This window comes from Coregonus clupeaformis, chromosome 30 (assembly GCF_020615455.1).
Source record: "Coregonus clupeaformis isolate EN_2021a chromosome 30, ASM2061545v1, whole genome shotgun sequence".
NCBI lineage: Eukaryota > Metazoa > Chordata > Actinopteri > Salmoniformes > Salmonidae > Coregonus > Coregonus clupeaformis.
The window spans coordinates 52,085,178-52,105,803 of NC_059221.1; the positions used below are offsets into that span (position 1 = coordinate 52,085,178).

The window sequence follows — 20,626 nt, forward strand, 5'->3', positions numbered from 1 at the left end:
ATGGATTTCCATTCCAAATCTTTCAACTGGGTGAAAATGTTATTATAATTTGGCAAAACATACAAATAATAGCAATAGAATCAGATGCCTTGGCTGTACCATGAACTAAAACCTCAGTTATTATGTGGCAATGAAATGTTTTGCCATCACACAAAAAATGAAAAGTACAAAATATTTGGATGTTCTTCACCATAGACCGAATAGGTCAACCATTACTTTTACAGGACTCTAAAAGGCAACAATTGGCCTCTAAAACATAATCAAAACTCTGCTGTTTTACAGAAAGTGATGGCATTTCGGAGAAAATACAAACTATTTAAAATGCTATTACTTTTCTCATGTACTTTCAATGTCTCAAGGCTGAAGGTGGATGGATTCTTTCAGACAAGCATGGAGTGATACTGTAAATGGCAATACATTTGCATGGCTTGCATTACTATTACTTTGACCACATGGTGGCACTGTGGCGCCAAAAAAGTCCATTGTAAAACATAGCCACGCACACAACCCTATGCCTTAATACCGTGACACAGTACATTTACGTCATTTAGCAGACGCTCTTATCCAGAGCGACTTACAGGAGCAATTAGGGTTAAGTGCCTTGCTTAAGGGCACATCGACAGATTTGTCACCTAGTCGGCTCGGGGATTAGAACCAGCGACCTTTCGGTTACTGGCACAACGCTCTTACCCACTAAGCTACCTGCCGCCCCAGTATAATCTGATTCCATACTAACGATATTCACATTTAAGTCATTTAGCAGACGCTCTTATCCAGAGCGACTTGATATCCACATAAAACAGTCGTTTATTGTTAAGAGCTGAAAATAAATAAAATGCCTAACATGGAAATAATTTACTCTAATCATTCTCATAGAATAGACAAGTTTCAAGAAAAAGGAGAACTCCCGCAGTGCTATCTGTGCCACTAGAGATCCTGGTTTGAATCCAGGCTCTGTCGTAGCCGGCCGTGACCGGGAGACCCGTGGGGCGGCGCACAATTCGTCCAGGGTAGGGGAGGGAATGGCCGGCAGAGATGTAGCTCAGTTGGTAGAGCATGGCGTTTGCAATGCCAGGGTTGTGGGTTCGATTCCCACGGGGGGCCAGTATGAAAAAATAATGTATTCACTAACTGTAAGTCACTCTGGATAAGAGTGTCTGCTAAATGACTAAAATGTAACAAAGTTTCACAAAACACTGACGTTTCAAACTGATAAAAGTCAAGTTAGGTTGCCCTTTATCCTGTTTTCTTTCCCTTTATATCACAAAGATAGGTCCCACATGACAAACAAACCGTAACGCCTTCAACTTTCATCTATACAGAGAAGACAACATCTAGATCCACATGCATACACACATTCCTCATATGTAGACAGGGCATACATATCACCAGTAACGTGTCGCTCCCCACGAACCCAATACACATTTACCAGATGGGAAGTGACCTAGTTTTCCTGTCCTATTTCAGTTGGACTATTGATGGTTTGTAAACACAACTGAGAATGTGACAGTAGGGTTGTTGAGTAGGAGTATAAAGGATGTTGCTCTCAAGTTGTATGTGTTCAACAAGGACTCAACTGGAGGAGCATGGAAGGACGACTCCAAAACACTGTCTGGGATCCTGGAGCTTTAGTAAAAGACAAACTAAAAACAATACCATTCTGACTTCGCTCATGGTATCTGACTACTGGCACTTCCTGAGCAAGAGCTTCCTAAACCAGCACGACATAGTTCCTGTAGCGTTGGAACGCTCACTACTGATTGGCCAGTGAGATGAAGTTCGTGGTCAGGTCACTTGGTGCAGGTGAGATGGAGCAGTATGGCGTTAGGCACTTCCATGGTCTCATCCTTCACCAGCACGATGTCATAAGCATTCAGGTAGGACGTCTTCCTCTCCTCCAGCTGAGAAAGATCATGCATAGAGGGAACGGTTAACAAAGGGTAAATGTCCAAGGACATTTAAACAGTGTTTGAACAAGCTGACTGTGCCTTAAAACAAGCACTCAATTCCCTTAAAACAGGGTTCTTCAATTCCGGTCCTGGAGGGCCGAAACGCCTCTGTTTTTCATCCTCTTCTTCTAATCAGGGGCTAATTCAGACCTGGGACACCAGGTGAGTGCAATTAACTACCAGGTAGAAATAAAAAACAGAAGTGTTTCGGCCCTCCAGGACCGGAATTGAAGAACCCTGCCTTAAAACAAGCACTCAATAAAACTAAAATAATAATGTTACTTTTTGCATGGTTGAGGGTTTATTAGGGTGTGAGTGAGAGAGAGAAAGTGTGTGTGTGTGTTTTTTTATTTTTTATTTTTATTTCACCTTTATTTAACCAGGTAAACCAGTTGAGAACAAGTTCTCATTTACAACTGCGACCTGGCCAAGATAAAGCAAAGCAGTGCGATAAAAACAACAACACAGAGTTACATATGGGGTAAAACAAAACAAAGTCAAAAATACAACAGAAATACATATATATACAGTGTGTGCAAATGTAGCAAGTTATGGAGGTAAGGCAATAAATAGGCTATAGTGCAAAATAATTACAATTAGTATTAACACTGGAATGATAGATGTGCAAGAGATGATGTGCAAATAGAGATACTGGGGTACAAATGAGCAAAATAAATAACAATATAGGGATGAGGTAGTTGGGCGGGCTAATTTCAGATGGGCTGTGTACAGGTGCAGTGATCGGTAAGGTGCTCTGACAACTGATGCTTAAAGTTAGTGAGGGAGATAAGTGTCTCCAGCTTCAGAGATTTTTGCAATTTGTTCCAGTCATTGGCAGCAGAGAACTGGAAGGAATTGCGGCCAAAGGAGGTGTTGGCTTTGGGGATGACCAGTGAGATATACCTGCTGGAGCGCAGACTACGGGTGGGTGTTGCTATGGTGACCAATGAGCTAAGATAAGGCGGGGATTTGCCTAGCAGTGATTTATAGATGGCCTGGAGCCAGTGGGTTTGGCGACGAATATGTAGTGAGGACCAGCCAACAAGAGCGTACAGGTCACAGTGGTGGGTATTATATGGGGCTTTGGAGACAAAACGGATGGCACTGTGATAGACTACATCCAATTTGCTGAGTAGAGTGTTGGAGGCTATTTTGTAAATGACATCGCCGAAGTCAAGGATCGGTAGGATAGTCAGTTTTACGAGGGCATGTTTGGCAGCATGAGTGAAGGAGGCTTTGTTGCGAAATAGGAAACCGATTCTAGATTTAACTTTGGATTGGAGATTCTTAATGTGAGTCTGGAAGGAGAGTTTACAGTCTAACCAGACACCTAGATATTTGTAGTTGTCCACATACTCTAGGTCAGACCCGTCGAGAGTAGTGATTCTAGTCGGGTGGGCGGGTGCAAGCAGCGTTCGGTTGAAGAGCATGCATTTAGTTTTACTAGTGTTTAAGAGCAGTTTGAGGCTACTGAAGGAGTGTTGTATGGCATTGAAGCTCGTTTGGAGGTTTGTTAACACAGTGTCCAATGAAGGGCCAGATGTATACAAAATGGTGTCGTCTGCGTAGAGTTGGATCTGAGAGTCACCAGCAGCAAGAGCGACGTCATTGATATACACAGAGAAAAGAGTCGGCCCAAGAATTGAACCCTGTGGCACCCCCATAGAGACTGCCATAGGTCCAGACAACAGGCCCTCCGATTTGACACATTGAACTCTATCTGAGAAGTAGTTGGTGAACCAGGCGAGGCAGTCATTTGAGAAACCAAGGCTATTTAGTCTGCCAATAAGAATGCGGTGGTTGACAGAGTCGAAAGCCTTGGCCAGGTCAATGAAAACGGCTGCACAGTACTGTCTATTATCGATCGCGGTTATAATATCGTTTAAGACCTTGAGCGTGGCTGAAGTGCACCCATGATCAGCTCGGAAACCGGATTGCATAGCGGAGAAGGTACGGTGGGATTCGAAATGGTCGGTGATCTGTTTGTTGACTTGGCTTTCAAAAACTTTTGAAAGGCAGGGCAGGATGGATATGGGTCTGTAACAGTTTGGATCTAGAGTGTCACCCCCTTTGAAGAGGGGGATGACCACGGCAGCTTTCCAATCTCTGGGGATCTCAGACGTTACGAAAGAGAGGTTGAACAGGCTAGTAATAGGGGTTGCGACAATTTCGGCGGCTAGTTTTAGAAAGAAAGGGTCCAGATTGTCTAGCCCAGATGATTTGTAGGGGTCCAGATTTTGCAGCTCTTTCAGAACATCAGCTGTCTGGATTTGTGTGAAGGAGAAGCGGGGGGGGCATGGGCAAGTTGCAGCGGAGGGTGCAGAGCTGGTGGCCAGGGTAGTGGTAGCCAGGTGGAAAGCATGGCCAGCCGTAGAAAAATGCTTGTTGAAATTCTCGATTATTGTAGATTTATCGGTGGTGATAGTGTTTCCTAGCCTCAGTGCAGTGGGCAGCTGGGAGGAAGTGCTCTTATTTTCCATGGACTTTACAGTGTCCCAAAACTTTTTGGAGATAGTGCTACAGGATGCAAATTTCTGTTTGAAAAAGTTAGCCTTTGCTTTCCTAACTGCTTGTGTATATTGGTTCCTAACTTCCCTGAAAAGTTGCATATCGCGGGGGCTATTTGATGCTAATGCAGTACGCCACAGGATGTTTTTGTGCTGGTCAAGAGCAGTCAAGTCTGAGGAGAACCAGGGGCTATATCTGTTCTTAGTTCTGTATTTTTTGAATGGGGCATGTTTATTTAAGATTGAGAGGAAATTACTTTTAAAGAACAACCAGGCATCCTCAAATGACGGAATGAGATCTATATCCATCCAGGATACCTGGGCCAGGTCAATTAGGAAGGCCTGCTCGCTGAAGTGTTTTTGGGAGCGTTTGACAGTGATGAGGGGTGGTCGTTTGACCGCAGACCCGTTACGGACGCAGGCAATAAGGCAGTGATCGCTGAGATCCTGGTTGAAGACAGCGGAGGTGTATTTAGAGGGTAAGTTAGTCAGGATGATATCTATGAGGGTACCCATGTTTACGGATTTAGGGTTGTACCTGGTAGGTTCGTTGATAATTTGTGTGAGATTGAGGGCATCTAGTTTAGATTGTAGGATGGCCGGGGTGTTAAGCATATCCCAATTTAGGTCACCAAGCAGTACGAACTCTGAGGATAGATGGGGGGCAATCAATTCACATATGGTGTCCAGGGCACAGCTGGGGGCTGAGGGGGGTCTGTAGCAAGCGGCAACAGTGAGAGATTTATTTCTGGAAAGGTGGATTTTTAGAAGTAGAAGCTCAAACTGTTTGGGCACAGACCTGGATAGTATGATAGAGCTCTGCAGGCTATCTCTACAGTAGATTGCAACTCCACCCCCTTTGGCAGTTCTATCTAGACGGAAAATGTTATAGTTGGGGATGGAAATTTCAGAATTTTTGGTGGCCTTCCTAAGCCAGGATTCAGACACTGCTAGAACATCAGGGTTGGCGGAGTGTGCTAACACAGTGAATAACTCAAACTTAGGAAGGAGGCTTCTGATATTTACGTGCAGAAAACCAAGACTTTTACGGTTACAGAAGTCAACAAATGATAGCTCCTGGGGAGTAGGAGTGATACTGGGGGCTGCAGGGCCTGGGTTAGCCTCTACATCACCAGAGGAACAGAGGAGGACTAGAATAAGGATACGACTAAAGGCTTTAAGAACTGGTCTTCTAGTGCGTTGGGTACATAGAATAAAGGGGGGCAGTTCTCCGGGCGTTGTAGGAAAGATTCAGGGCATTATGTACAGAAAAGGATATGGAAGGATATGAGTACAGTTCAGGTAACCCTAAGCGTTGGGTAACAATGAAAGAGATAGCGTCACTGGAGGCACCGATTGAGCCGATTGAGCCGGTCTCGGCGTGTATGGGGGGTGGAACAAAGGAACTATTTGAGGCAGTTTGAGAGGGACTAGGGGTTCTACAGTGAAATTGTATAATAAGAACTAACCCAAACAGCAATAGGCAAGGCATAATTGACATGGGAGAGAGGCATAAAGCAGTCACAGGTGTTATTAGAGAGAGCTAAGACAACAACTGGAAATAGCGATAACGTTTGGGCTAAGGCTAAACAGAATAAACTGGACAGGGTACCGTGTAAAGGAACAGTCCAGCAGGCATCAGCTGTGCAGCTGAGTGACCATAAGGTCCAGTGAACAGCAATATGTGAGTCCGAGAGCAGTTCAAATTGGTGCTTCAGCACAGCTAGCAGGGAGCACAGTTGTAGTTTGCGTGTGCTAGCGGGCCGGGGCTGGCATATGGATCTTCGTGGTCGTCACAACGGGAAGCCTGTTGAAACCACATCAGAATATTTCGTCGGCAGACCAGTCGTGTTGGATCGGCGGGGCTCAGTGTCAACACTAGGAGGTCCCGTCCGGTTGACAGAGAGGTAGATAGCCGGGAGATGGGCCTGAGGCTAGCTCAAGACTAACTGGTGCTTGCTATAGGGCAATGGTAATCAGCCAACAACAGGTTGCAGCTAGCTAGCTGGTTGCGATGATCCGGCGCTAGGGTCCAGTGATTCCGGCAGAAAGTCCAATAAGTTCTGGGTCGATAGCACGCTGGGTCGATAGCACGCTGTGCAGACTGGCCGACGAATTGTCCAGGCTAGAGCTAGAGCTGGCTGGTGGATAGTGTAGGCCACGGACAGTGGTGAAGACGCTAACGGTGACTAATAACAGGTAGCCATTCAGTTGCAGCTACACTATTTTCAGCTTACGGTTCTTGATGAAAGTTATAAAGAAATAGTAGAATCCTTTCCACGTTGGGTGAGGCGGGTTGCAGGAAAGTATATTTAGTTAAAGAATGAAAAGTAAAAATTGAGAAATATATACAAAATAGACAAAAAAACAAGAAACGGGATATTTACACAGGGACAATGAATAAAAGCGACCGCACTGCTACGCCATCTTGGAACATAGTAGTGTGTGTGTGTGTGAACTTCGGTGTATGTGCAGCCATTAGTACCCTACCTTGTCGTTGAGGAAGCCTATCTTGAGGATGTTCTCCATGCTGTGCACCCCATCAGCCATGGTCAGGTCCCCTAGAGAGTCTCCCAGCAGCAGGACGTTGTGACGTGACTTGAGCTCCTGGAAGTGGCCTGTGTTCAGCAGAGCTCCCTCCCTCTTGTTATAGATGTGGATCAGCTCCCCTTTGAACGCCTTCAGCGCACCCTGAGAAAGATGGACACCAATGGGTTAAATCCTCATTCAAACAACTAACCTTTCACCCAGTCTTTGTGTCGTCACTAGTATAGGACAAGCTAATTTAATGCAATGAAACTAAGTGTTTTCATTACAACCCCCTCTCCCTACTAAATTCCATAGAGGCTACCTGTATTGTATAGAATGTGGTTTGAGTGTCAGTGATAGCCTACTCACAGTCTCATCAAAGTCCATGTAGTTGGAGAAGACCTTGACGTTGGGGTGAAAGACCCCGGCCTGGCGGATCACCTCCTCCAGCACGTCTCCTACCCCAGCAGAGAAGATGAGCAGAGGGATGCTGTGCTCCTGCAGGTGGTCAAAGAACAGCTGGTAGCCCTCCCTGTGGGGCCAGCAGTATAGTTAGCACTGTAATCACTACCATTTTGTCCTGGTCGCCATTATCATTATTGACTTGATATGGCTTCATAATTTGGTACCATGTATGCTATAGATGACTTTACCCTATTAAACAGCCATGATTGTGGTTTGGCAAAAGTAGCAAGGTCTTATCACCTGAGCATAGCATCAGACTCCTTCACCACATCCTGAAGCAGGTCTTTCCTGATGCGCTGCTGCACCAGAAGAGTATGGGCTTTAGTCCACCTATGGGATGCATGGCACAAGGGGATTGGTTAACCCCATCAGTCCCGAGACCCCAGCAAAAATCAGCTTTTCATTTATCTGACTTTCATTTATCTACATGTCCAGCCCTTATATTTAGCCTCACAATGAAGTATTTGACCATTTTATTTTCAGGACAACCAGAGCTATGAGTAGAACACAGAACAATTTGACATAAACAGTGGCATTCGTGAGTTTTATTGACAAATGTCAATAAGAAAATAAGGTCTGCTGAAGCAGAAACCTGATAAAAATGAATTTATATGAATGCTGTACAGAAATTGTTTGCTCATTGGGAAATGAATATCCAACTAGTCAATGACAACTATCTGGAGTTGTGAGCTATGTGAGCTTATTACAGTATTATAGACACTATGTCCTGGGATTTCCTATGATCTTCTATGTAGAAGAACCCCTTACATTCTAATGACTCTTGTGTAGCTTGTAAGCGTCACAGAGCAAAACGTGCGTGTTCGTGAGTCTCAGCTTTTCATAGATAGCTTTTAATAGTTTGTAGCGCAAACCATTTGGACTCTACAGATGTTGTTGTAAAAAGACCAGGCCCCATGCCCCTTTGGGATCCGCCCTTTTCTCACAAACACTGCTCTAGTTCAGCCCCAGTTAATCACACAGACTAATGGTTGGATGCAGAAGAATTAGACAAATCCGATGGTACAACCCAGAAATCTGTAGCTTAAACACACAATGTTTAATAGGGGTTAGAAGTCCAAAACGCGCCAGTATTATGGTGGGACTCATTGGGTTAATGAGACTGCAAGGAGGTGCCTATGTCTGATGTAGCACAGAGGGTATTGGTCAGTTTGACAGCAAAGTGAGGTCTAGAAGGGCAGTGATTGGCTCAGAGAGAGCTGTGACTCACCACTCCACCATGAGGGGCAGCTTCTCCTCCGCTGTCCGTTTGGAATCTATCTCTATGGGGTAATATGTGTTGAGCAAGTCCTTCAGCTGAACGGAGGGAGAACGGACAACACTCAGAAAGGACAAACTGGCTAGTATGCATCTAGAAAATACACAGTTATTTTTCACTCAGTTAAGCAATTCATCTTGTGTCATAGACTTTCTAATCTACACAACTTGATCTGCCAAATCAGAGGAAGTTCTGTCATGTGCTCTAGTCATTTTTCTGATGAAATTTTAAATACACCTGTGCTTTGCACTCCTCACTGATGAGCTTGCTGTTGTCCAGGATATCTATAAAAAATCATACAGATGCAAACATAATTGTCATGGGCTTTTAGACAAAACATGAGTATCTTCTCCGTACAAGCTATCCCAGCTTTAATACTTACTGTGACTGGTAGGACACCGCTTCCCATTGTAGGCAAACCGTGTGAGGGTCATGTCAAAGTCTGAAATCACCTGAAAAAGCAAGAGACATCGTCAGCATATTATCAAGCAAACCTCCCAGGATGTAACTAGGAGAATAAATCAAAACACTTGGGTGTGGTACCCATAGAATTACATATACAATCCTAATTGAATAGGATCTCTGTGGTGGTACCTGAATAGTGCTGGTGCCATCCTCCTGCATGGTCTTAATGATCTCCTCCACCCTCTGAGGGTCCCTCATACACACTGAGGCGCTGGACAGCTCTGGGATCTATGGAGTGAGTTGAGAGAAAAACAGAAGAGCTTAATATTTCACCACTCCATTTTTACATTTACATTTTTGAGACGCTCTTATCCAGACTGACATACAGGAGCAATTCAGCTTAAATACCTTGCTCAAGGGTCAGTTGCAGCTGTTGTGTTGTCATAGGTAGGCCTTGAATATATTGAATCTTACACTGGGGTAAACTAATATCCCAATCACATACATAACAAGCATGAACAAGTACTCTGTGTGATTTGCCTTTTTGGGATTGTCTTGTTATGTCACTGTCACATAGCTAAAAATAGGCATCGCCATTCTGCTCTGAGAAATTAGGCAGCTAGTTTGTAACTTAATAACTAACGTTACGTTTGTAAGCTAGCTAGCCATTTCAGTCATTCGCTCAGTGGCAATCAGGAAAATAAAGTACACTTACCATTTTTCTAGAGAGATGTTGTTTAATTCAAGAAAAGTTAAATGATGGATCTAGCTAGAAATGCAATCAATAAGTTATATAGCTAGCTAGCTAGTTAGCCAAACTGCAATAGCCAGGCTACACTTTTGCGGGCATTTGCTTACATAAATTGAGGACGGAAGTGTGTGCGTTTAACACCTTCCCCAGTACCACAAAATCAGTATTAAATGTTCCTAATATAATGTATGTTCTGATAGAGCAGATGAAGAAAGTATTATGGCAAATTCTTAATTCACGTCTTCCCTCTCACTACATCTGAAATGAACTGTATTTAATAAAAACTATTATGTAGTGTCAAATATTAGTGTTAAATGACTGTTACACATTCACTGTAAGATCAGTAGGCATATCAATCAGATAGATCAAATAAAACACAAACTTTTTATGACAAGTGAGGCTGATGCTCTGATTCCATTTGCTCATCGCTGTGATGTAATAATGAACAATTCTGGAACATAACATAAGTGGAACATTCACAATTCACAATCCTTAGATGAACACAGCTGCTGTAGTAAACCAGCTAAATGTCTAGGCCGAAGAGCTTGCAAAACCCCATTAAATAGAGTTTATTATAGATTTATTACGCAAGGAATGAATGAACTGGAAGAGATGGCCACCTCCACCAAATTTCAAAGATGCAACATGGAGAGAAAAATGAGTGCTATGACCTGTACAATCTTTAACGAGTTACGTCTGGAGGGAAAACTCTGTGATGTGGTCATCAAAGTCAATGGAATCGAGTTCAATGCTCACAAGAACATCCTTTGTGGATGCAGCTCATACTTCCGGTGAGTAGCTTCCCATGGTTTGGACAGGTTGGGTTGGGATGTGATGGCCAGACGGCATTCCCATTCTGGCATCACTTGACTTTGAGAATGAGAGAACATCGTTGATTTATGGTATCTCTGGCTTGGTCCAACTCTCTGTAGTTATTTGTTACTTTTGGGGAGTCCTGAGGAACTTCGTTCAATTGCAATGCTGTAGTGAGAAGAATATTGAGTCCTTGATGATGTTCCTATCTCCCTGTATTATTATAACCCCTGACCCTTGACCCACAGAGCTCTCTTCACAAGCGGCTGGAACAACGTCGAGAAGCGGGTCTACAGCATACCTGGAGTGAACCCAGACATGATGCGCCTGATCATCGAGTATGCCTACACACGTTCTGTGCCTGTGACTGCAGAGAATGTGGAACCGCTCCTAGCGGCTGCAGACCAGTTCTGCATCCTGGGGATCGTGAGAGCCTGCTGCGACTATCTGGAGGCCCAGCTCTGTCTGCAGAACTGCATTGGCATCTGCAAGTTCGCAGACTTCTACTCCTGCCCTGATCTGCGCCGCCAGGCCTACCTCTTCATCCTGCACCACTTTGAGATGGTGCGTTTCTCTGAGGAGTTCATGGAGCTCTCTCTGGCACAGCTCTGTGACATCATCGAGAAGGATGACCTGAATGTAAAGCAGGAGGATGTTGTGTTTGAGGCGGTCCTACGCTGGATCAACCACTCGCCTCAGGAACGCAAGGCCCACGTCTCTGTGCTGCTGCCCAAGGTGAGAGGTGGATAATAGTGTCAATGTTTTACTGCTGGATAACTTTTGTAAGTTTGGGTGTTGTGCTAGTTAACTGCTAACCACAAGTCTGTCTGTCTGTGTCTGTGTGCTTAGGTCCGCATGGCCTTGATGACAGCCGACTACTTCATGAACAACGTGAAGAACAATACCCTGGTGAAGGACAATGATGACTGCAAGCCCATCATCATCAGTGCCCTGAAGGCCATGTACGACCTGAACATGAACGGGCCCTCCAACACTGACTTCCGCAACCCTCTGACCCGCCCTCGCCTGCCTTATGCCATCTTATTGGCCATCGGTGGCTGGAGTGGTGGCAGCCCCACCAATGGCATTGAGGCGTATGATGCGCGGGCTGATCGGTGGGTGAATGTGACCCGGGAGGAGGAGAGCCCTCGAGCCTACCATGGAGCTGCTTACCTCAATGGCTTTGTCTACTGTGTGGGTGGCTTTGACAGCGTTGACTACTTTAACAGTGTACGTAAGTTCAACCCTGTCACACGGACCTGGCACCAGGTGGCCCCCATGCACTCACGGCGCTGCTACGTCAGTGTGGCGGTGCTGGATGGCTGTATCTATGCCATGGGTGGCTTTGATGGCTACGTACGACTGAACACCGCTGAGTGCTATGAGCCTGAGACTAACCAGTGGACCCTGATTGCACCCATGCATGAGCAGAGGAGTGATGCCAGTGCTACCACACTACATGGCAAGGTGAGTGGAACAGAGGGACCTGGGACACAACACAACTAGACCACAATTAATGTGTGAAAACTTAATGATGGATGATGACTTTTGATGATAAAATGTTGACATGGTCTTTTCTGTAGGTGTACATCTGTGGTGGTTTCAATGGGAATGAGTGCTTGTTCACAGCAGAGAGCTACAGCCCCCAGACCAACCAGTGGACTCTGACTGCCCCCATGAGAAGCAGGCGCAGTGGTGTGGGGGTCATCGCCTATGCGGAGCAGGTCTATGCTGTGAGCAGAACATTCATATGCAGTACATGCACAATGCATTTCAACGCCTTATTCAGGAAGAGCTGAAAGTTGAGAAATATTTGACTCAAGTTTCCTCTGTCCTCTCCCAGGTGGGCGGCTTCGATGGGGCTAACCGCCTGCGTAACGCTGAGGCCTACAACCCGCTGACCAACACATGGCGCACGGTGCCCACCATGTTCAACCCGCGCAGCAACTTTGGCATCGAGGTGGTGGACGACCTCCTGTTCGTGGTGGGGGGCTTCAACGGCTTCACCACTACCTTCAACGTGGAGTGCTATGACGAGAAAACAGAGGAGTGGTACGACGCCCATGACATGGGCATCTTCCGCAGTGCCCTCAGCTGCTGCGTGGTGCACGGGCTGCCCAATGTGGCCCAGTACGCAGCCCCCCGGGACTCCCTCCAGCCCCCCCGGGAAGAGCTGAAGCTCTCCACCTCCAACAGCATCCTCTCTGTGTGACACCCCCTTCCCGCCCCCCCACCTGACCCACCGTTACCCCCTCCTGCCCACTGTATTCCATCTACCAGAAGGCATTTACCATGCGCAAATAAATCCACTACTGTACGTCCCAGAGGAAATTCCATATGCATATATAAATGTATATATTTCTTATTGCATCTGCCAGGGTGATTGTACTATTATTTTCCTACCGTTAGTAGAAGGGAAGATTGAATGTACTGAATTTGTTACTGTGGTTGGCTCATGCCCAATGACTGTGCATAGTACTGCCCTTCTGTTTGATGTACACGTGTATGTATGTAGCTTTGTTCCATAGAGAATGATAGAGGTCTCTAGTGGCCAAAATGCTATTTTAGCATGGGCAGGTTCATTGAGGGTTTCCAACATTTTTATGTAGTCAACTGGGTGGGATTTCCAACTTTATTGGCTGATCCCTCATGGTCATCAGGAGGGATCAGCCAATTGTGAAGAAGAAAATGGACTTCTTAAAAATTGAGATGGCCTCAATGACACTGCCCATGCTCTCTCAGATGCCATAATGGGAACTATATAGGGATGCTTTCTCTATCATTCTCTATGCTTTGTTCAAAAAAAAAAAAAGGAGGTTGTCAAGTTGGAGGAGGAAATTCCACCCAAGGAAAAGACAGATGTTTAAAGAGCTAGTCTTGAAAAAGGCGTAATAATATTGGCCAAAATGACATTTAGAATTTAGATAACCCCTTACACAAGATAGATGGGAAACCAAGGTTATATTAAAAAACTGACATTTTAATTGCAAGTGATGACATCAGCATTTGTTTTACATCCAATATATTGACACAATGTCAGACTGCCACATGCAAAGCAAAATATATATAGCTTACATGTGTCAATAATATTATTTCAAATGCAAGAGGAACAAAGCTGAGGATATACACTTTCATTGCATTCTCAAAATTATAGTGCTTTATGTTATAAATAAGCTTCAGGGATAGTGCTTATAACAATCAATGAACTCTTGAACTCAATGGCAACACATTCACCTTGATATGGTCATTCTGCTCAGTAACATAAGGATACCCTCTATAGTCTATATCAGTGGTTCCCAACCTTTTTTGGTTACCGTACTACCAACTGAATTGTGCTCTGCCCGAAGTACCCCTGAAGTACCCCCTCATGTGCATTTGACCAGTAACCCTTTGACACAAGTCTTTTCAAGTACCCACTGTGGATAGGCCAATTACCCCCAGGGGTTATAGTACCCCTGGTTGGGAACCACTGGTCTATACATATCATCTGATTATCTTTGGAGGGTGAGGAGAACATACAACAATCTGGAAGGATCTCTAAGATACACACCTGAATAAGCCTGAGGCACAGCAATGGGGTTGCCTCACATATTACATCACATTCCTTTTGGATTACTAAGCAAATCACTGTAGTGTACATATCTTCTCACATGGGAACAGAATAGATTATCGGCTGGAGTTGGATTAAATGATACATTAAAATAAAAAAATACATTCGCCCAAATCTGAAGTCAAATATGACAGTTAAACCCACTCAGACTAAAATATTTGTCAATAACTCAAACTCGACATTACAAGCTGATTAAGGGTAGAAAAGTGCACTACTTGGCAAGCTTTTCCCAGCATTCATAACCGTACGCACAGATATGCATACACACACGTTATCAAGTCCTCCATCTGAACTACACCCTCCAGCCATTAAAGTCAATAAAACCAATGCAGACAAAATAAGAGAAACATTCATAAACTCCCACCTCGGGCCTTCTACACAATATTCCTACCAACAGGAATGAGATGAGCAGAAGACTGAAGAACAGTCAAATGGAATAGTTGATGGAATTTCAAAGGATCAATGGAATGTTACCATGTTAAGACTGTTTCATTAGGATACCGGTCAGAAACACAGACAAGGACGATTTTCCACAAGACTGAGACATGAACAGAATGATGACCATCACTCTTGCAGATGGATGGGTGCACAAGAGTCTAATTAAGAGATTGGGGATGGATGAATAGACTCTCTCCATCTCCATTCTCCTTTCCAACTTCCTTTCTTTCTAACTGATGCCACATGGGCGATTTCTCTCGACTCTCTGCACTGACTGCTCAAAGAAATACACTATCGATCGTCAGTAATAAGACAGGGAAAAACATTAGGAGCAAGCAGGGGAGGAGAGAAGTCTATTTTACAATGCAATCAGGGAAAAGCCACAGCTCACCTAGAAGATAGTGATGGTATATCACTAATTAAGTCGTCCACTCTCGATTGGACCACAGATCTGATAATAAATATGAATAAGACTATTCTCCTTCCATTCAAGTTGAGCTACTGTATCAATGCTATAATAATAACAACAAGCAGAGCCATTCAGATAAAGCTACTATAAACCACAGCAAAGCCATCAGGCATTGGTAAGGGTTTGGTCCGACTGACTGGTAGGGCCGGGATGACACCAGTATCGCCATCATTTTTCCATGGTAAAAATTAAAACACAAAGCAGACCAAACTCATTGGTCCTTTAAAAATCTGCTGTATGTAAAATATTGTGTGCTATAGCTTGGAAAACACATGTGACTCTGGATGACAACATAATGATGTTTGTTTCCAACATTAGGACTGTTTTCCTAAAGAAGTTAAATCTGCTTAGTGTTACGTTTACTTGCCACGATACTAACGAGTATCACGATACTGGTATTGTGCCGACCCTACGGCTGGGCAGAGTGTGTGTGTGATATTTGCATGGAGAGACAGTCACAGTGTCCTGATGGAATGTCATAGAGAGCGACTGACTTCACTAAGCACATTGGATTGGAGGAATGTAGTGTCACATTGCCTACTTCATATAAGCATAAAAGATGGGGGACAAAATATTTATATATAATAAGTATACATATACAACTATATACTATATGTACGTACAAAAATATAAACATCCCCTGTGCCTGACGTACATACATAGTGTAGTCGGATGTTGGTCACTGTACAACACTCTATTCACATTTGTAACATTTGGCCTGTCCTCCCCACATTGACAAACACCTGGCCAGCACAGGTTCACATCACTCCTGCATCTCCCAGCCTTGAACACCGTAGTCACTACTAACACCATAGTCTCAACCTGATGATCTGGCACAGAGTTCACTTAAAAAAAGAACCAACATGAAAGCAACATAGCAGCCACTGCTACAGCAGGTTATGGGTGGGGGCTGATGACGATGGCTGCCAGGGGATGTTTGGGGTTTGGAGCTGGGCCGGGCCGGGCTGCTCCCCCTCTGGGGTAGTTGTGATGGACAGACAGGGGTTGAGTTAGTTCAGCACTCGATCTGAGACTGCAGCTGCCTGCGCAGGGTGAGGGTGCGCCGGTGGAGCTGCTGCATCTGCTGCATGCGGTCCCGCTGGCGGGCCAGGTTCTGGGGCATAGGGTAGCGCTGGCAGCCGTACAGGAAGCGGTAGGGGATGCGTACGTGGCAGGCGGTGGCGCGGCAGCGTGGCTGGGGCATGGGCGGCAGCAACATCCAGCGCTTCCTCTCGGCACAGTAGCGGTAGGCCTCTTTCCGGTACTGCTTGTCCACGCTGCCGCTGTTCTTCCAGCCGCCGATCACAAACACGTCCTCGTCGAAGTGGCAGATGGCGGCACCCTCGATGCTGGTGACCTCGGGCGGCAGGCTCTCCAGGATCTCGTCTGAGATGTGGGCGCTGATCTTCTGCTTGGCATCTTCGTCCCGCACCGTGTAGCTCTTAGGGCAGCAGGAGGCTGTGTGGTAGAAGTTGGTGGAGGCCACGGCCATCTGGAACACACAGTAGTTGTCTATGAGCGGCAGGGAGTCCACGTCCTGCCACTGGCGGCTCTCTGTGTCGTAACGCGTGGTGACCGTCTTCAGCCCGTCCTCATTGTCCGTGTCCACCGGCGTGCGCGCCATCACGTATACATAACGGTCCTCCACACTCACCGCCTTCACGTCCCGCAGGATCTTGGGCGCTGACTCCAGGTTGTGCCACTTGTCCGGCTCAGGCTCGTACACGCTCACGTCCTTGAAGTGGCCACCGATGCTATACAGGATGTCTTTGATACAGGTGAGACCAAAGGAGTGTATACGTGTGGTCAGGTTGCTCACCTGTTCCCAGGTGTTGCGGTTGGGGTTGTAGCGCTCCACGGTCTTGGCGAAGCCCGGTTCCATGGAGCCCGCTACGTAGACGTGGGACTCTGTGGTGGCGATGGCATGGCCATCCAGGTGGTTGTGGATGTGGGGCAGGTTGACCCAGCGGTCTTCGTAGATGAAGTAGCCCACACATTCACTCAGGTAGTCACCCCCCTCCGACACCCCGCCCACCACCATGATCACGTCCATGTTCTGGCCGAAGCGCGGCTGGAAGGAGGCCATGTAGGACGACCAGAACTCCAGGTCAGCTGACTTGAGGTTCTCACAGCGGATGGCGTGGCCCTCCACGGCATCGGACACCAGACGGAGACAGGCCTCGTTGGCCGCCACCAGTGCCTCATTCTTCACCACGCGCGTCAGATAGGTGGGCTTAATCTGGGGTAGCCTGAGGAGACGGAACAACTCCTCAAAGTACCTCCCCCGCTGTTCTGTGTTCCTCTGGACCCACTTCACCACAGCCTCAAACAACACCTCTTCCGTGTCCACGGTGATCTCTGCGTCAGACAGCCAGTCCCTCACCAGGTGGAAGGGCAGGGTGTAGAACTCCTCATGCTGGATGACCTTGTGGAAATTGCGTCGGATCATGTCTGCGGCCCGCAGAGCCAGCTGGTCCAGGGTGTACATGTGGGCCAGACTGTGCACGGCCACACAGTTGGCCAGGCTCAGCTTCTTCTTCAAGAACTCCCCACAGAACTCCTTCAGATGCAGCAGCAGGAAACTGCAGCCAAACACACAATCAATAACAGAACAGGAAAAAACACCCATGAACTCACTACACTCAAGACACCCATGAACTCACTACACTCAAGACACCCATGAACTCACTACACTCAAGTTCAGGTTTTGACAGGTTACAGGATGGTCAGTGCTACCCGGGATCTATGGGACATCCCGGATAAACGCTAACCTCAAGCCCTACCTAACCTTAACCCTTACCAATATACCTCAGTGGCACCTCCAGTAAGCCAAAACAACAATATTATATCACTGAACTACATACAAAATAATCAAGTACTAGCAAGTGGCGATTAAATGGATTATGCACATTAAAGGAACACTAATGTAAATTGTAAACAAACCTGTCAGCAAGCTCCAACACTTCATGCACATTGCAGGTGCTCACATGTATTTCACCCGTGTACATGTACTGAATGACGCTCTCCACCGTCTCCGGGTCTGGTCCCAATTCAGCGCTCCATTCCTTCATCTCAACCCGACCCGACAGAGACTCGGAGAACTGCCCTCCCAGCAACGGGGTGAAATAGTCCGTAGCCGCGGCCAGTACAGAACGGTGGGCAGAAAACTCACAGCTCTGAACATTCCCGGTTGCCACCCCACTACTGAAGGCCAGCGTCACGTCACAGAACAATCCCTGCTTCCTCTGTTCGTTCTGCCGCCGAGACAGCTCTGTGCAGTGGGAGGAGGAGGTAAAATCCTCGCCCTCTTCCGTGTCCCCGTCCCCGACAATGACGCTGGGCATGCTGCTACCGCTACTACCCCGGCTAGAGTCGTCTGGGTTCGGGGCTGCAGCTGCCATTCTGGCGGTGGTTGTGAGAATTCGGAACTGCAGTAAACTCGTGTGGGAAAGAACACACACGCAGACACACATACATAAACTGAAAACACAGACGGAATGACTGACATGCGCAGTGGATGCAAGGCGTTACTGCTCGGCGTGTGACGTAAAGCCCCGCCCACTCACTTGTGGCTGACAGGATAACCTTTTGTGCTTCTTCCACCTCAGCGTTCTCTGCCAAGGTATGGATGGTTCCATTCATTTCAATATTTTCATGTGATGGATGTTCTTTCTTATATAAGGGCAAGGCCAGTACATAGTCCCGCTCTGTTACGTAAGTGAGTATAATCACTTTGCCATGAATGTACAGAAATTACACCCCCAGAGCACATAGAACAGGTGGACTGAGGTCTGAAGAATAGGCTCTATAGTAGTCTAGTAGACCTACATGATCTTACACATATGCACTGGCTGTTTGAGAAAACGAAGAATTGAGCCCTAATAGCTCACTACATCATTTCATCTGTTGTTATTGGATATGATATCATAACTTATCTATTTTTAAACCAATTACTTAATAAACTGATGGATGGAGCATGACACAGTGAAACAATTAAATGCTGATTATATACCACATTTATTTTATGATCCGCAACACTGGAAGAACCAGACAGAGTTGTGTTCCAATAGGTCATCTTTAATATACTCAGTCACAGTTCTGAAAATATATTACAACCCATCTCTACAGAGGCACGTTCAGTTCACATCACATTAGGTCAAACAAAGTTTAAAAATTGTGATGACATGACAACACAAAGAGTACAGACAGATACATCTTACGAGAAATAGCCGGTCACAACGGAGCTGGTCTAGCTAGTAACATTCAGATAAATAATGCTGCATTCTATGGTCCCTTTGCCATCCTGGGCACCGTCCTGGTTGGGACACAGGAAGAGCTTTTCTCTGCTTGGTCAGCGGCATATCTTACGGTTTAAACACAACCGTTTCATGGGCATTTACTGTACATCAAAAATGCTGATAATATCTATAACATTCTTATTACATTTATTTAGTCCACTGTTAATACATCTATACATAAATAAAGCATATGATTTTAATATGGCACCGACACACTCAAGAAAGAGAATTGAACAGCGACACACAGGAACAGTCTGTTATACACAGACACATGCTTGGTTTACGGAGAGAGATGATAGTGGGAGATACAGTCTCAACGTACTTCACTATAGGCATAGGAGTAGTATAGTAGTAGTAGTAGTAGTAGTAGTAACAGCAGTAGTATTGGCAGTAAATGGGAAGACAATCATCTGTACCACTAGAGGTAATCTTGGGAAGAGTTGAATTGGATGAATTGCACTCCCCACACTATAGGGTTAAGGGTCAACCAATGAATGAGGCTCTTTTCTCCTTCTCTGCAGCATGTTTGATCAGCTAACTGATTTTTAAAAACTAAAACTGTATTCACTTTAAAAAGGGTTGTCCTTATTACTGTTGCAAAGCCACATCAATAATAATATCAGTCCCCATTTTTTCTCTCCCACCACTTGGGGCTGACAGAACACAGTATAGGTGGGGGTGGAGGTTAGGGTGCGGTGGTGGGGTAACTGGGGGGGTCCATGGCCTGGTTTCCGTGGTTACATGGACATGTGTTCAGGGAGAACGTAGGAGATGTCGTCCCACGGGTGACGGTACAGACCCTGTTTCAGCCTCTTCTGATCCAGGTAGTGTCCTGAGGGAGAAGTAGAAATATAGCTTTAGGTATGGTTCCAATTTTAGCAATATCATATTCCGTATCCCCTGATCCTTACACCACAGCCCCTTCCCATGACAATTTCTAGGGGTCAAACTCATCAGGGTCATGACCCCTGACCCCTGACTTACCGATGAAGCCCATGCTCCGCCCCAGGACAAAGATTCCATTCAGCGCTCCGATCTCCACAAACTCATCAGCCTCGTCCCTGAGGGGGGGACAAACATCAGGGGGCAATGGTGAGTTGATGCAACACTGAATGT

General features: G+C 45.9%; 4 protein-coding genes across 4 annotated transcripts in view; 1 reads left to right on the plus strand and 3 right to left on the minus strand.

The window, feature by feature from the left end:
• Positions 1–1,104: 1,104 nt before the first annotated feature.
• On the minus strand, positions 1,105–10,015 carry LOC121569594 (cytosolic 5'-nucleotidase 3). The gene is made up of 9 exons (XM_041880685.2): positions 9,847–10,015; positions 9,321–9,419; positions 9,109–9,178; positions 8,964–9,010; positions 8,679–8,764; positions 7,691–7,780; positions 7,355–7,517; positions 6,947–7,147; positions 1,105–1,901 (listed from the first exon to the last, which is right to left on the minus strand). The coding sequence occupies exons 1-9, from the start codon at positions 9,847–9,849 to the stop codon at positions 1,791–1,793; spliced, it is 870 nt and encodes a 289-aa protein (XP_041736619.2). The 5' UTR covers positions 9,850–10,015; the 3' UTR covers positions 1,105–1,790.
• A 213-nt stretch (positions 10,016–10,228) lies between these two features.
• LOC123482273 (kelch-like protein 10) lies at positions 10,229–12,940 on the plus strand. The gene is made up of 5 exons (XM_045209359.1): positions 10,229–10,673; positions 10,944–11,430; positions 11,545–12,162; positions 12,279–12,428; positions 12,539–12,940. The coding sequence occupies exons 1-5, from the start codon at positions 10,477–10,479 to the stop codon at positions 12,905–12,907; spliced, it is 1,821 nt and encodes a 606-aa protein (XP_045065294.1). The 5' UTR covers positions 10,229–10,476; the 3' UTR covers positions 12,908–12,940.
• A 2,584-nt stretch (positions 12,941–15,524) lies between these two features.
• On the minus strand, positions 15,525–18,691 carry LOC123482274 (kelch-like protein 11). Its single transcript, XM_045209360.1, has 2 exons — positions 18,156–18,691; positions 15,525–17,794 (listed from the first exon to the last, which is right to left on the minus strand). Exons 1-2 carry the CDS (start codon positions 18,683–18,685, stop codon positions 16,228–16,230), a joined length of 2,097 nt encoding a protein of 698 aa, XP_045065295.1. The 5' UTR covers positions 18,686–18,691; the 3' UTR covers positions 15,525–16,227.
• Positions 18,692–19,268: 577 nt separating this feature from the next.
• The window catches only part of LOC121569591 (ATP-citrate synthase), a 30,104-nt gene continuing 28,746 nt past the window's right edge, over positions 19,269–20,626 (minus strand). The window contains exons 26-27 of the mRNA XM_045209661.1: positions 20,495–20,571; positions 19,269–20,342 (exon numbers count right to left, since the gene is read on the minus strand). Of these exons, the coding sequence (XP_045065596.1) occupies positions 20,248–20,342; positions 20,495–20,571 (172 nt within the window). The 3' untranslated portion in view covers positions 19,269–20,247. The remainder of the gene's footprint in view (positions 20,343–20,494; positions 20,572–20,626) is intronic.

What these genes read in the sequence shown, in the direction of transcription:
- LOC121569594 (XM_041880685.2), bottom strand. An exon ending in GCGGTGTCCTACCAGTCACA is followed by an intron (nt 9,011 to 9,108) that starts GTAAGTATTAAA and finishes GATTTTTTATAG; the next exon opens with ATATCCTGGACAACAGCAAG. An exon ending in GAGTCTGATGCTATGCTCAG is followed by an intron (nt 7,518 to 7,690) that starts GTGATAAGACCT and finishes CTGGCCCCACAG; the next exon opens with GGAGGGCTACCAGCTGTTCT.
- LOC123482274 (XM_045209360.1), bottom strand. Translation starts at nt 18,685, where the DNA reads ATGTGTGTCTGCGTGTGTGTTCTTTCCCACACGAGTTTACTGCAGTTC. An exon ending in GTGTTGGAGCTTGCTGACAG is followed by an intron (nt 17,795 to 18,155) that starts GTTTGTTTACAA and finishes GTTTGGCTGCAG; the next exon opens with TTTCCTGCTGCTGCATCTGA.
- LOC123482273 (XM_045209359.1), top strand. Translation starts at nt 10,477, where the DNA reads ATGAATGAACTGGAAGAGATGGCCACCTCCACCAAATTTCAAAGATGC. An exon ending in TCTCTGTGCTGCTGCCCAAG is followed by an intron (nt 11,431 to 11,544) that starts GTGAGAGGTGGA and finishes CTGTGTGCTTAG; the next exon opens with GTCCGCATGGCCTTGATGAC. An exon ending in CTACCACACTACATGGCAAG is followed by an intron (nt 12,163 to 12,278) that starts GTGAGTGGAACA and finishes TCTTTTCTGTAG; the next exon opens with GTGTACATCTGTGGTGGTTT.